Consider the following 14,100-nt stretch of genomic DNA (forward strand, 5'->3'; position numbering starts at 1 on the left):
TGTTTGTTTGTTTTCTTTTAGTCTCACTGTGTGGCCCTGGCTGTCCTGGAACTCACTCTGTAGACCAGGCTGGCCTCAAACTCACAGAGATCTGCCTGCCTCCCAAGTGCTGGGATTAAAAGCATGAGTCATCACTGCCCAGCTGGATTATGAATTTAAAATCATCTTCCTGTCTACACATCAAAGCAACTTGCCAACTGTCTGCCAGCTTGAGTGGATCCAGGAGCTAGAGATACTATATTAGACCATCAAGTTCTTATAAAGTTCTCCCCTTGGGCACTAAGGGCAAGTCCACCACCCTGCAGGAAGATTGGAGCCCACCACAGAGAAGGTAGACATTACTGCTGTTGGTCATTTAAGAGCCTGAAGGGACTGGAGGGTTTGTGCTCAGAGGACCAACCCCCACCCCATGGTCCTTCTGTAGGAAGGTGTGGCTTCCAGGCCTGGAAAGGCTGGGAGCAGACTTGGGGAGCAGAGCAGCTGGAAATATAGGTGGTGGGAGAGCAGCTTGGGTTGCATACTGAGACTTAGTCTTGGGGGGAGGCGGTGGTGAAAGGACAGAACTGGATATGTAGCTCAGGGGTAGAGCACCTGCCTAGCATGCAAGCCCAGGTAACATACACACCCAAAGGACAGGCACATCTTGTTTGTTTTGGACTGGGGTCTTTTTTGCTTGCCCAGGCTAGCCACCAGTTCCCAAGCTACTGCCAGGTCCTGAATAGCTGGGACTACAGGCACGACTGCCACCTTTTGCTCATTTTAATTATGTTTTTAGCAGAAACTTATAAAAACAAGAGAAGCATCCCTGGAGTCCCTCCCTAGGCACTGTGGGTTCGGCTCCTTTCTAGTAGAAATTGTATCTTGGCACTTAACCCCACCTTAATGCTGTACTCAATTGTTCCCACATCAAGCCCCAGGAGAGAGAACGTAAAGAAAGAGGAGTTGCAGGGAGCCTCACAGGGGAAGTAGCAGATCAGCCACGAAATTGTGTTTATTCAAGCTTCACAAAAGAGAAAGATCCTGTGCAGGTGGCCAAGCTAAGGAACACCTGTGCAGGAGGAAAGGCACCAATGGTGGGGTCACTGAACCTCTGAAAGGGGCGCTTTAGGAGTGGCTAGCATCAGATCCAAGAGGCCTTGAAATCAGAGACGGCCCTTCCTCGTCAGCTCAGCCTTATGTCATGCTCCTTTCTGACTAGGCCAGCTGTGCACCAAGCAAGAGGGCTACCTCGTGAGCCCTGCTACTGTGTAGCCCCAGCCACCTACACAGTTTTGTCCCCTCCTCCCTCTGGTTTGCTTCTCGCAGGCCGACAGGCTGCATGAGGGATCAAGTTGAAACAGCCAGTAGTGCAGAGAGGCTGTTCAAAGCACTCTACCCTTCACTCTGTAAAGGCCAACCCACGTGCTTCCTTGCTTCCTCTATTACAGGTAGATCTTTCTTGATATTTGAAAAGCTTCTAAAAATGGGACCCTGACACCAGGGTGATCCGAGACACTAAAATGCCAATGTGTGGGCCCACTTAAGAATTAACAATCTCCACAGAGGTGAAGTCTGGGATTCTACATTGGACATGTTCCCCCGGTGACCCTTAGACAGACACCCAGTTGTTCTGGGGGTTGCAATATGAATTAAACCCATATGTCAGAATGTTTTTGTTTTTAAGATTTATTTATATGAGTACACTGTAGCTGTCTTCAGACACACCAGAAGAAGGCATCAGATCCCATTACAGATGGTTGTGAGCCACCAGTAAGTGCTCTTAACTGCTGAGCCATCTCTCCAGCCCTTTGGTTTTTCTTGAGGTTTTACTGGCTAGCCCTGGCTGTCTTGGAACTCACTCTGTGGTCCAGGCTGGCCTGCCTCTGCCTCCCAAGTGCTGGGACTAAAGGTTTGCATCCCCATCGGGCCCACACTATCAGTTTTGATTTAAGGAAAAATACTTGAGTTTGTGGGTCCAGAAGTTAGCAGATACTAGGCATTACCTAGAATGTCTTTATTTGTTTTTAGTTATTTTTTAAAGACAGGGTCCCCTTCTGTAGCTAGCTCAGGTTAACCTGGTGTTTACTCTCTACATAGATCGGAGAAGAGTATGGCTCTGAGCTCGTAGTGATCCTTCTGCCTCTGCCTCCTGAGAGCTTGAGTATAGGCCTACACTATCACCCTACTGCATACCTTGGCTGGTCTCAAAAGGTACCTGTTAGACCCATTTTACAGACAAGGAAATTTGCCTACTTGGCTAGGAAGTGAAATATTCATCATTCAAAACAAGTCCGTGGTTTTGTCTTCACTATGGGCATGGTGGTATCAGATGGCTAACTGAAATGTTACCAGTGACACAGCAATGGCTGTCAGGGACTATGAAGAAGCAGGTCACCCGACAGACACGTGGTGCATTGGATTTCACTATGGTGTCATCTCTTCACATTTTTTCCTACACTGGAACTGAGAGACGGAGGAGGCAGGGCTCCTGTTTTCTGCGTGTATTAGGAGAGGCTCATTGATTTAAGGTGGAGTCCATGGTTTCCGTCAAAGTATCTTTTAGGTCCCAGACAGGCAGATAGAATGCCAAAATCAGGGCAATCTTAGTGCTTACCTGAATAATTAAAATCAAGATGAATTGATCTTCTGTATTAAAACTACATACACAATTCTGCCAAGTCAAGGCAGGCCTCAAGGCTGCCTAATGAAACGGAGATGAGTAGATGTCTTAACAGGGTGCTGATTCATGGGGGGGTGTGTGTGTGGGTAAGCTGAGGCAGGCTCAGCTAGGAGTGACTGCTCGCTCACAAGTCCACTTCTCCTGACCTGTGGACTTCACTAGAAAAGTCTCCCAGCACTGAGCCTGCAGCTCAGGACACTTATATTCCAAAACCCAAAAGGACTGAGATTTCTTCCTCTTTTGCGGGGTGGAGTACTAAGAGGCCTGGAACTTTCTACTTCAGGAGGGATACGCTAACATGTAGGAAATGCAGCAGCCTCTATATGAGGTGAACACAGCAAGGCGGTAGGTACAAGGTTAGTACCAGCTCTGTGGTTATGGTCTGTATTCCAAACGCCAGCCATGTTCAGTTGGATTTGGTCTCTTAACCTAAGAAGCCAGAGGCAAATATGTCAACATACATTAAAAGGATCACATGTGGCAGTACACCTCTGAAATTCCTGCATTCAAGAAGCTGAGGCAGGGGGATCCTGAGTTCAAGGCCAGTTGGGTTATATAGCAAGACCTTGCCTTTAAAAAAAAAAAAAAAAAAAAAAAAAAAAAAAAAAAAAAAAATCAAATCCAAGGTGTAAATTGAGATTGGCCTGGTGTGAGACACAGGAGTAGCTCTCTACAGAGCCACCACCTGTCATCTTCATGTGCATACAACCTGTACCCATGGTCACCTCTTAGCAGAGGGAGCAGAGTCCAGGATCCACTTCTACCAGCTTGGTGCCCACAACCTGTACTTTTTTTTTTTTTTTTTTAAAAAAAAAAAAGGTTTTTCAAGACAGGGTTTCTCTGTGTAGCCCTGGCTGTCCTGAAACTCACTCTGTAGACCAGGCTGGCCTCCAACTCAGAAATCTGCCTGCCTCTCAAGTACTGGGAGTAAAGGTGTGCACCAGCACTGCCCAGCTCAACCTGTACTTCTTAGGGATGTATATTCCAGAGAAAAACAGCCATCCCGTGCAGTAATAAGGCAGCCATGTGAAAATAAACCAGCTAGAATCCTGCTGCCGGCAACAGCCACACTTCATCATTTTTGTATGTGTATGAGTGTTTTCCCTGTATGTACGTCTATGGAGATCACATGCAGAGGCTAGAAGAGAGCATTAGATCCCTTGGAACTGGATGGTTGTGAGCTGCCATGTGGGTGCTGAGAAGTGAATCCAACTTCTCCAAGAATAGCTAGTATTCTTACCCACTGAACCATTTCTCTAGCTCTACTTTTTTGAGACAGGGTCTCATAGCCCAAGCTAGGCTTGAACCTCCTACATAGCCAGGGATGGCTTCCACCTTCTGAGTATGGGATTACAGGAGTATTTACAGTACTCAGCTCTCTCCATGTGACCTGATTACCTACACTTAGCCAGTCTGAAGCTTTCAAACCCCCTGTATCTGTTTAAATTCAAAATCTTCAAGGAACACCAGGTGGCCAGTCAACACAGATTATAAGAAATGCATGCCTTTAAAATTCTGTTTACTTAGCATATGTACACGTAAAAGAGAAATCACCCTCAGATCCCACCCAGCAGAAAACATGCACAAACCCAAGGTATATGTGAAAGGGAGGGCCCCAGCCCCAAGTTAGCAGTTGGGATGGTGCAATCCTGTGAGTCTCAAGCCCATCACGAGAGGGCTAGACTAAAGTTTCAACACGGGCAAAACCCTTGCTGCTGGCCCTAAAACAAGCGTGCACCATAGCCAAAGGTCTGTTTGATGCCCTCAAAGTAGTACCGCTGCCAGCCTTGCCGTGTCCGCTCTTCCTCGGGAGCAGGGATGCCACGGCCTTCCATACACAGCTCTGTCTCTCCATTCTTGTCAATGAAGGTCAAGGTGATGGTAGCAAAATGCCCTATGGGAAAGGGGCGTCAGACCCAGAGTTTCTGGACAGCCTTAAACCAGGAGACAACAGTATCTGGGGACCATGGCAGCAAGCGTTACTCACCCTCTGGCCACGACTTAAACCTCCACTTCATAGCAATGTGTTTCTCAGGGACCTGGAAAAATTGAGCTTAGTCTGCTGAGGCACCACAGTGCACCCAACCCCAGCTAGGTGAGTCACCTGCCTTGGTATTTGTGATTGTGTGAAATTTGCCAGAAAATTCAAATCCCAGCACCATTTTTAAAAGTATCCCAGAGGTATTAAGTTTTACACGTGACATCGAGAAACATCACTAAGTTAACCAATGGAGGCGACAACCTAGGAAGAGGTTACTCACCAGGTCAGTAAATTCCCCAGTGACGTTACCATCGACCATGTGAAACTTCCCACCTCTGTCTGCTTCCAAGGCCGCAGGAGCATGGGTAAAGGCCTGCACCAGCTGCACAAAAACAGAAGCAGAAGATATATGGAGATATATGGCTCTCAATGGGATGCCTGGACACAACAGGCTGCGTGCCCCAGCTTTTCCTGAAGATTCACTGTGCCCAGTGAGGGGGTATCAGTCTCCCTGTTCTGGTCCTCTACAGACTGGGCCAGGAGCACAGCACGATTCTGAACCCATGATGCCGTTACTTCAGACTCACTTCCCCTTTCCTTTTCTTCCTTTTGGTGCCAGAGATTCATCTTGGGGCCTTGTATATAAGTGCTGTACCACTGAGCTACACCTCTAATAAGAATGCAGTAGATCCCATTACATGACAAAGTACGTGTGTGTGTGTGTGTGTGTGTGTCTCTGTGTACACACATGAAAATACCCCCCACCCCTGCTGGTGTCCAGAGGCCTTGCAAGTCTATCCATCAGCACAGCCCCGCATGCGGAGGGTGACAGCAAGCTCACTCACCTCCTGCGTGGTAAACACTCTGTAGAGCTCCTCTGGGGAGGTCAGGAAGGTTTCTTTAAGGGTGATCTTACAAGTGGGGATTTTGACACCAACAGGCTTGGCCTGGCTTTTTGAAGGAGCAGACTTAGCCTGTGAAAGGGTAGATAAAATGTCAATCAACACACTGCACAGACAACTCACTCACACTCACAAATGGCTCAACCTTCAAAGCTAATTATTCAATGGGGTTAATGGGAATTTGTGTATGTTTCAGTCATGGGCGAATTCTTCCAGAAATATCCTTACTGAAAACTTCCACTCTTGGAACTTACAAGTTTGTCTATGTGTGAATGAATGTATGCCGCATATGGCTCCTAACGAGGCCCCCAATTCCCCAAGAGCAGAGAAGGCTCTTAATTGCTGAGCCATCTCTCCAGCTCCTAGGAACACTCTTGCACTCAAGAGCCAACAAAGGACAAGACAATGTTTCTGGATCTCAGAGAGTTCAGTGTCACTCTCAAACAGAACTAACCTGAAATAACTGGATGAGGAGCTGAGGGTATCTCTCAGCAGTGGAAGAGTTGCCCCCATACACAAGGCCCTGAGATTCACCCCACCCCCAGTACAAGAAAGGAAAGAAATAGAGAAATAAAGGACAGAAAGACAAAGACAGAAAAGGAAAGAAGAGAAAGAAAAAGGGAAATTTGGGGAAAAGGAGAAAAAGCAAGCAAGCTGGAAGCAGCTCTCCAGAGTGTGCTCCACTGTTGACAAAAGGATGCCAGGGTTCTAAACCAAGAACTCAGCCAGAACCACCAAGATCTATCTAGATAAAACAGGTGTTTGCTCCAAACAGAATGAGATGAATCTGCTTCCTGGTGGGTAAAGTTAGCAATTCACGTGAGATCCTTAATATCAAAGTATGAATGTCAACACCCAGCGAGAAAGGAAGCCGAGAGCAGCCGACAGTAAGTCCGATCCAAAGTCATACTTGATGTCTCTGATGGCTTCTCTGTGCTCTAGGCGTCCACTACCAACCAATAAAGGACAGGCTAGGGGATGGGAGAGATGACTCGGGTGGCTCAGTGGTTAGGAACACTTGCTGCTACGGCAAAGAAGTTAGCTTTGATTCCCAGACTAGGGGGCTCACAACTGCCTCCAACGCCAGCTCCAGGAGATCGACACCCTTTCTTCTGGCACTTGGTGAATTTATAGTACATGAATAAAATCAAATATGCAAGAATAAAACTATACTAGGCTGGACACTGTTAGAAAACTAAAAAACACATGAACAGGCTCCAACCTCTGGGTCTGGAGTCAGGGACACAGAAAAGCTAATGTTGCATAAGCAGGCAGCCATTCATCTCCCTCTGCAGGTGGCCTGCCCCGTCACTGCTTACCTTGCACACTTCAGTTTTTAGTGCTGGCTGGCCCACTGGGTCTACTGACTCTCCATTCACCGTGGGCAAGATCATGCCCTGAGTAAACTCTGAAAAGACGAAACCCCCATTAGTTTCATGGCAGCCGACATAGCACATAAAACGTTCACAGCTGCCAAAAGCCAGCATTAAGGAAAAGCCTGCGTTCTCTTATCGCTACCTTTGGTTTATGCCCGACATCTATAGAACACAGCAGCGTTATCTTAAGAAAGCGTAAACCCCTGATGAAACTGGAAGCATTACAACTTCTTTAGTCCCTTTCTTCTATATAAGATTCACTAGTCAGAACCCTGAGTCCTGGTTCACATTAAAAACAATCAACTTCAAGGCTGATTAGGATACAAACCCCAACACTAAGATCAGAAGGATGTGGCAGAGATGGACTCCCCAAGACAGCCGGGCTCATCCCTTTGGTTATAACCATATCAACTTCCCAGAAGAGGAGGACCAGTGACAGCCTGGGATTGTCCTCAAATAGTCTCTAGATCAGAACTGGTCTGATCTGAGTCTCAAATGAAATTTAAGACTTGCGGCAGCCATGTTAAAGGTTAATGGAGAGGGTGAAGTTTTACTAGCATACTTAACCTCATACCATCTAAAGTTACTCTAACATAACTATCATTTTAATGGCTGTTAGTCTTTAAAAGATTACTGAGGTGTCTTACACCGGCTGCTTGGGTACTGCCTTCAAAATCCACCATGTATTTCACAATCACAGCACGTTTTGCTTTGGCTGGCCACATTTCAAGAGGTTAGACACGATTAGACAACATAGCTCAAGATCTTTCTCCAACTCAAAGCCTCTAGAATAACTTTAGAATGAAACAAATACCCTCTTCCCAGATCGATACCCATCTGCTACAAGGAGGCAGTCAGGCCCGCAGGCAGGGCCTGGCAGTGGAAGACAGCCTCCTCAGGCAGAGTTCTAAAAGGGTACCTGTCTTAAGGGTGCTGATGTAAATTCCCACTGCTTCTCTTAGAAGTTTCACCCCATCTTCCTTCATTAAGGCCACGAGATTTGTGTCAGGCTCATCTTTGGCAAGGCTCACACTAATCTGAGTGAGAGATCAAACATAAGTGATAAATGATTTAAGGGGCGCCATCATGAGTGTGGGGGCCGAGCAATCTAGAGACTTTGGAGAGCTGCAAAGGAAAAGTGTACAACTAACTGGCTATCTGCACAATCCCCAACAATGTTCCTTCTCAACTCCTCTCTGCTAGGGCAGAGATGGCTCACATTAGAACCCACTTCCTCAGCTAAAGAGAAGATGCTGAATACAGACAAGCTGTTCTGGAAGTTTCCAATGGCACCACAGAGCTAGAAATGCACCCGTACACTGGTGTTTTCAACCCTCAGCCTGAGCCCGTACTATGTGGGGAATGAATCACGTTTTTATCTGGACAGACAGGGAGGACTTAGGAAACACAAACCTCCACTTCATCCACGCTATTTTCATCAGACAAATTGGGGATTTCCACATGTCCTTTGTATTGCACTCCTGACTTCGAGGTACCTGTCAAAAGCAATGCAGTTTCATTAGCCACCTCCTCTGCAGGAGGCCCTGCCAGAGCAGCGTCCTACTTAGGTTTCTTGTGACTCTCCACTCTCAGAGAATGACGCATGCCAGAAGCAAAAAGTGGCACTCCTAATGTCTTCCTCACCGCACTACGGGAGAGAGATTCTGACTTACTACAGCATGGCACTGGAAGCCACACAGACTGGGCAGCAGCTCAGTGCCTCAGAGTCTGTCCGGGTAGCCATTGGTTGTCAGAACGCCTGTGATGGAGAATTTGATTGTGGCAATGTCACATTTGCTCCTGTATAAGTTCATCATTGAGAAATAAGACATGAACACAGAAAACTATCCCCAGGTGATGAAAACACAGAAATAAAACAAAATCCTATCTCAGACAGCTGTCAGGTAAGGTGCCATCGGCATGTGCTGACCCTTCTGTGATCTCACAAGGGCCCTCAAGCTACAACCCCTATGATGCCCAAAACACTTCAAGCTTCTTTCAGAAAAAAAAAAAAAACACCATCCTGATTATAGTATGAATATATTTCATACTCAGCACATGTATAAAACTCTGGTATCAAGTCCTAGTTTCTATATTTTATTTTAATTATGTGTATGTGGAGGCTGGGGGTACACATGTATGCAAGTGCTCTCAGAGGCCAGATCCTTCTCAGGTTGGAGTTATAAATGGGTGCTGGGAACTAAACTCCAGTCTCTCCTCCCCACTTTCTTTACTTTAAAAAACAGGTCATCAATAACGTCTTTGGATGGAGGACTTCTCTCCCGTTCCCCCTAGAGTTCACAGCCATTTTCCTACCTCAGCTTCCCAAGTGGTGGGACTATAGGCATGTGTTAACAACATCTGATGGGTACTGTAATTCAGTTCTATCCTGTCTATCAACCCTGTGGTTTTTAATTGAGTGACTGTTGCATAGTGTGCTAAGTTTTACATGTTAACTATGACAAAACTGACTCTGTATCTGTATGACTCACTTCCTCAGTGCATTATATAAAAAGGAGACTGGACAAGATACATACAGTTCCTTCCAGGCCACAATACTTCAGATATACTCTGAAAAAGCAAAAATTATAGACAGATCTATCCATCTACTTTCATCTTTACTAATCACTTGGGAAATATCCCATTCAGCCCAATTTTCCCCCTAAGAATATTATAGGAAGGATATTAAATTGTAAGATGGTAAAACAACCCCAAATTAGATTTATAATTAGCTATGATAGTACAGTGATCTAAGATTTGCACTGGAATTAGAAAGTGATTGAAGCTAAAAGAAAATACCTCTCCCCTCCCCCCAAATCATTCATGAGACAAATGGAACTGACAAGAGGGAGCAAAGAAATGTATTGACATGCCACAGTAGCATGTTCCTGCAAAGCAACATTGTCTTCTCCCTTCAGGAGTTTGTCAGTGCTCAGAACCTTCCAACAAGGATCAGAGCAACAGAAACCGGGGTATAACCTCTTCTCTGGCAGCCTGGCAGTCCTTACCTGTCCAGTTCAGTTTGATAGTCCACTCATAAAAGAAAATAAGTTTGCCTTTCCGGTTGTTGATGGACGCCTCTCCATCAAGCTTGTTCACTTCGGTCACCTCGCACTTGCCCTCCTCATTTTCCACTCGAACGGCCAGGAACAGAGTTTTCAGTTTCTCTGTGGACCAATTTGAAGCATCCCTCTCTGTCCTGCAAGACAGAAGCTGAGCTAAAGGCTAGCAGTCAAGGGGAGGATGCACCGTTTCATGCAGCAAGTGACTGCAAGGTTAAAGGAGGCAGAAAGCAACAGCAAAGCCCTCTAAATTCTACCCTAGAGTGTCCACAAACATGCTTTTAGGAAGTCAAAGGGGGGAGAGTTGTCAACAAAGAGAGGTGCTGTACAAACCAGAGTTATACTTTCCAGTCTCAGCAGGATGATCCTTGACCATTAACATGGCGCCCCCATTTGGCCAAGAGGAAAGATGTGACCATACTGCTGAAGTCGGGAGAGCAAAAGACAAGCAAGCATTTTGCTAAGAGCCCCAGTCAAAAAAAAAAAAAAAAAACCCCAAAACCAAAACAACAACGTTAGCCTCATTAATAGTGTTCTGTTCCGTTCAGTGTTCAGACTCTGCCCTACACATTCTATGTCCTCTAGACAGTGTCACAAAGTCCACAAGAAAAATTACGTCAAGTATAGTGTTAAAAGGAGTCAGGTTGTGGGGGGAGGGGGGGCAAAGACGGTAAAAATAAATTCTTTGCCCTTCTAGTACAGCTATTTAAAAAAAAAAAACAAAAACAAAGGGCTATAACTGAGAGAAAAAAAAAAACTATACAGCGTCAATAAAGTTCAGTGGCACTCCAAATAACATTGTTTCCAGAAGATTTCATAGAGACAAGGCAGCTCCTAAGAACGGTTAGGCTGTAAAACCATGACTACCCGGCAACCTGGAGTTACAACAGAACTTAACAGTTCCGGGTGAGAGACTGCATTGCGTTCAGCATCCCGAAGCTCCAAGCGCCCTGCAGATCACGTTCCAAAGCTTCCCGCAGGACTGAGGCAGTAGTCCCCTATGACTTTTGCTTTCGCTGTAACCCGCAAACTAGCAACTACCGCGCCTGGAGCTCGATACTTCCCCAGCAGTTTCCCCACACAATCGGCAGGGGTTTGGATCTCAAGGACGCCTGCGGCCACGTGTAGGAAGTATCACCGGGCTCAGGCTGGATGCAGCAACTAGGGCGCTCTGTTCTCGCTCTGAAATTCCTCCTTGGGGACTCAGCGGTCCATGTCGGATCCATCGCCCCTAAGACTGCGATGGTGGCGAGGGATAGAGAGGACCCCTGGTACAGGAAGGACCCACGCCCAATCCCAAGCCAGGGTTGCTTGGGTCCCAGATCTGTACACGCCAAGGTCCCAGGCACCTCCAAACCCTAGCCTGTTAACAGTGCTCCTGCGGCCTGTCTTGCTGGCCCATACCAGTGCCAGTTGTTGACGTTGGTGGCGTCCGCCCGCTCCTCCACGATCCAGCGTGGGTCTCCCTCACCCCACTTGGCCATCAGCTCACTTATCGCACCGCTACCAGCTCCCAAGCAGCCGCAGCCACAGCCTGAGGACCGCTCGGTCCCAGCCGCCTGGCAGCGCCTGGAAACTACTAGAAGCAGCACAGCACCTCCTGGCTTGCTTTTCCCTCCACCCCAACCCCCTCCCAGCCTTAACTTCCGGCTCCTCCTCGTTCTTACCGGGTACTTCCGTTTCAGCTGGCCGAACCGTAGGTTCCGTAACTTCTGGAGCTCCTTCGAACTATTTTAAAAGGTCTCTAAGTCTAGGTCCTCAAACTCCTAATCCCCACCGGCAAGGACACAAAATATTCGTTTCATTGTTTCCTAGGACCCTAAAACGATCCTGCTAAGCCTGATGGGAGTTGTAGTCTTTGAAACAATCCTTCCGATAATTGCGGAAGGTCATGCTGAAAGTAAAGGAAATGACCTAGCATTACGCACGTATTTCTGGGATTGGTAGTCCAGAAGCCTCGCGGCCCACCGGGAGAACGCACGGATGATAGAGGTCAAGGAACTACAACTTCCAGGATGCTTTGCGGGTATTCCTTTCACCTTCTTCAGACTCTCTCTCGGCTGTCCCCTTCGGCCCTTCTCTATGCCTCACAGCCTGTTTAGAAAGGCTGGTCCGGCGGCTGAACCTGGCGCTGTCCTGAGAAGGAGCGCTCGGTGCGGAAGAGGTGAGGGTGTCCCAAGACCCTATCTAGGCCGCGTGTCTAGTTGAACCCACCCTCTCCGCACCCTGTTCTTTCCCTGTCTTCTCTGAGGCATCTCTACACTCTCATTCCCGACCTAATTCTTCTGTCGGGACCACTCTGGGAGCCAGTGTATGCTTCCAGTAAGCCTCTTAACATTTGGTTCTGAACATACCTTGTCGAGGACCCTCCAGACTCTGGTGTTTGCAGTAGATGCGTGACTTCCTGGACGTTCCTTTTGTAGTCTAGCTTCTCAGGTCTTTGTTCTCAAGCATCGCCTTAAAAACCTAGCCTAACTTCCAGTAGCTGGTTTCTACAGTACCCTGAGGCAAGGAACGTCTTGGTTGTAGGGTTTTGGTTTTTTAAGACGGGTCCTGTTTTCCCTACGTCATGTTGTCATGTTCTCCCGCATCCGTCCCCTTATCCTTGTTAGACTGTCAGTGAGTGTACAGGTGATGATAAGATTAATCTCGGAAGCATTTTAAATCAGATTGAAGCCCCTTTTTCTTTGTGCCTTCTCGGAGTTATAAATTGTTACCATTTTACTTACCGTGAAAATCACGGTCTCTTTTGTCACTAGAAATACAGATTAATACAGTGTATCCGCTGCTGTAGTCTAGCAAAAGACTCTAGGAATTCTTCGTGAAAAAATAAGTTTGTGAGACATATTCTCTATGTATTTCTAGTTACTATTGTAAAGATCTGTCTAGTTTTCCCAAAAAGTGAAAAAAGAAAAAAAAAAAAAGTCTAGGATCCAGAAAACCTGGATTGTAGTTTGGCGTAGAATTGATTGAGTAAAGTGATTTGATGTTTAATACTTTTTGAGCTTTGTTTCCCTGGTCGGTGGGAATCTCCCAGGCTTACCTTTTAGGATTGTTCTGAGAACAAATGAATGACAGTTATTTATGAAATTGCACACATGCTAGAGACATGTTCTATAGAAGGTGTTCTACTCACACCTTCAATATTTGTGGCCTGGTTTACAATTTCTTTTAATCTTTAAGATTGCTTTTTAAAAATATTTTTTTAGAGGCAGGGACTATAATTCAGTGGTTGAGTGCTTGCCTAAAACATGTAAGGCCCTAAGCTCAATTCCCAGCACTGCAAAAAAGAAAGTTCTCTAGTTTTATCTAAGGTAGCATTAAGATTAGGTAATAAAAGCCAGTCAGGCAATAAACACTTTGCATATATTATCTATGTGGCAGGCTCCCTGCTATATCCACTTTACAAATGAGGAAATAAATAGCTTGCTAAGGTATCAAGTACTAAAGGGATGTAACCTCAAGTGTTGATTTTCTGCCAAACACTTTGTTAGGTTTTCTAAAAACTATTTATTCTTCACTATAAGCCAGTAAGGCAAGATTGCATTTCTCCAAGGCTTAGAAATGAGCCATTTACTTTTTGACTTTGGGGCCATGTAAGTAAGTGGTCAGGTGCTGTGGAAGTCTTGGGTTAAACCACAGTTTTTACTCTTATGCAGTTTAGTTTGAAAAACTTGGTTTTTGTTTTGTTTTTGTGTTTTGTTTTGTTTTTTTTTTTTTATTTAGAATACCTAATTTTAGAGCAGTCATGAGAATAATTTGGGATCTTTTAGCTAATATGTATTTTCTTGGTCATGATCTCAGAAACTGGCCCCATAATTAGCCAAGTGATTAATAAAATAATTGTGAGTTGGTGATACAAGCAAGATAATTCTGCTTCTTTTAATCACTTTCCTTTCATTTATGTCAGGCACTTAAAGAGCACACTGGAAGAGAGGGACATCTGTTGGTTGTAGTCAGCTGTAGTGTCCCCAGAGCTTAGCAGCACAGCGCAGAGGTGGCACTCAGTAAATACATGTTAATACATGAGTTTGTTTATTCTGTTTGGGGTGAGCTTTGGCTGATCTTTGTGTGTTTGGCAGTTATGATGAATCCTTACAGCATTTGCCTCTCCTATAGT

At 45.9% G+C, this 14,100-nt stretch overlaps 2 protein-coding genes across 2 annotated transcripts in view; one reads left to right on the forward strand and one right to left on the reverse strand.

Annotated features, from left to right (window-relative positions):
- Positions 1–4,161: 4,161 nt before the first annotated feature.
- Ahsa1 (activator of HSP90 ATPase activity 1) lies at positions 4,162–11,612 on the reverse strand. The gene is made up of 9 exons (XM_076921558.1): positions 11,385–11,612; positions 9,927–10,117; positions 8,332–8,414; positions 7,838–7,955; positions 6,862–6,950; positions 5,486–5,614; positions 4,921–5,022; positions 4,647–4,698; positions 4,162–4,553 (listed from the first exon to the last, which is right to left on the reverse strand). The coding sequence occupies exons 1-9, from the start codon at positions 11,462–11,464 to the stop codon at positions 4,381–4,383; spliced, it is 1,017 nt and encodes a 338-aa protein (XP_076777673.1). The 5' UTR covers positions 11,465–11,612; the 3' UTR covers positions 4,162–4,380.
- A 356-nt stretch (positions 11,613–11,968) lies between these two features.
- Vipas39 (VPS33B interacting protein, apical-basolateral polarity regulator, spe-39 homolog) overlaps positions 11,969–14,100 on the forward strand; it is a 28,064-nt gene continuing 25,932 nt past the window's right edge. Inside the window, exon 1 of the mRNA XM_076921560.1 lies at positions 11,969–12,144. The gene's annotated coding sequence lies outside the window, so the exon portion shown is untranslated. The remainder of the gene's footprint in view (positions 12,145–14,100) is intronic.

This window comes from Arvicanthis niloticus, chromosome 23, assembly GCF_011762505.2.
Source record: "Arvicanthis niloticus isolate mArvNil1 chromosome 23, mArvNil1.pat.X, whole genome shotgun sequence".
NCBI classification, from domain to species: domain Eukaryota; kingdom Metazoa; phylum Chordata; class Mammalia; order Rodentia; family Muridae; genus Arvicanthis; species Arvicanthis niloticus.

Bases quoted from the DNA above. Each gene is read 5' to 3' on its own strand.
- Ahsa1 (XM_076921558.1), bottom strand. From the start codon at position 11,464: ATGGCCAAGTGGGGTGAGGGAGACCCACGCTGGATCGTGGAGGAGCGG. The intron at 5,615-6,861 runs GTAAGCAGTGAC...ACCCTTTCACAG, and splicing joins TAAAAACTGAAGTGTGCAAG to GCTAAGTCTGCTCCTTCAAA. The intron at 4,554-4,646 runs GTGAGTAACGCT...CCTTTCCCATAG, and splicing joins GTTTAAGTCGTGGCCAGAGG to GGCATTTTGCTACCATCACC.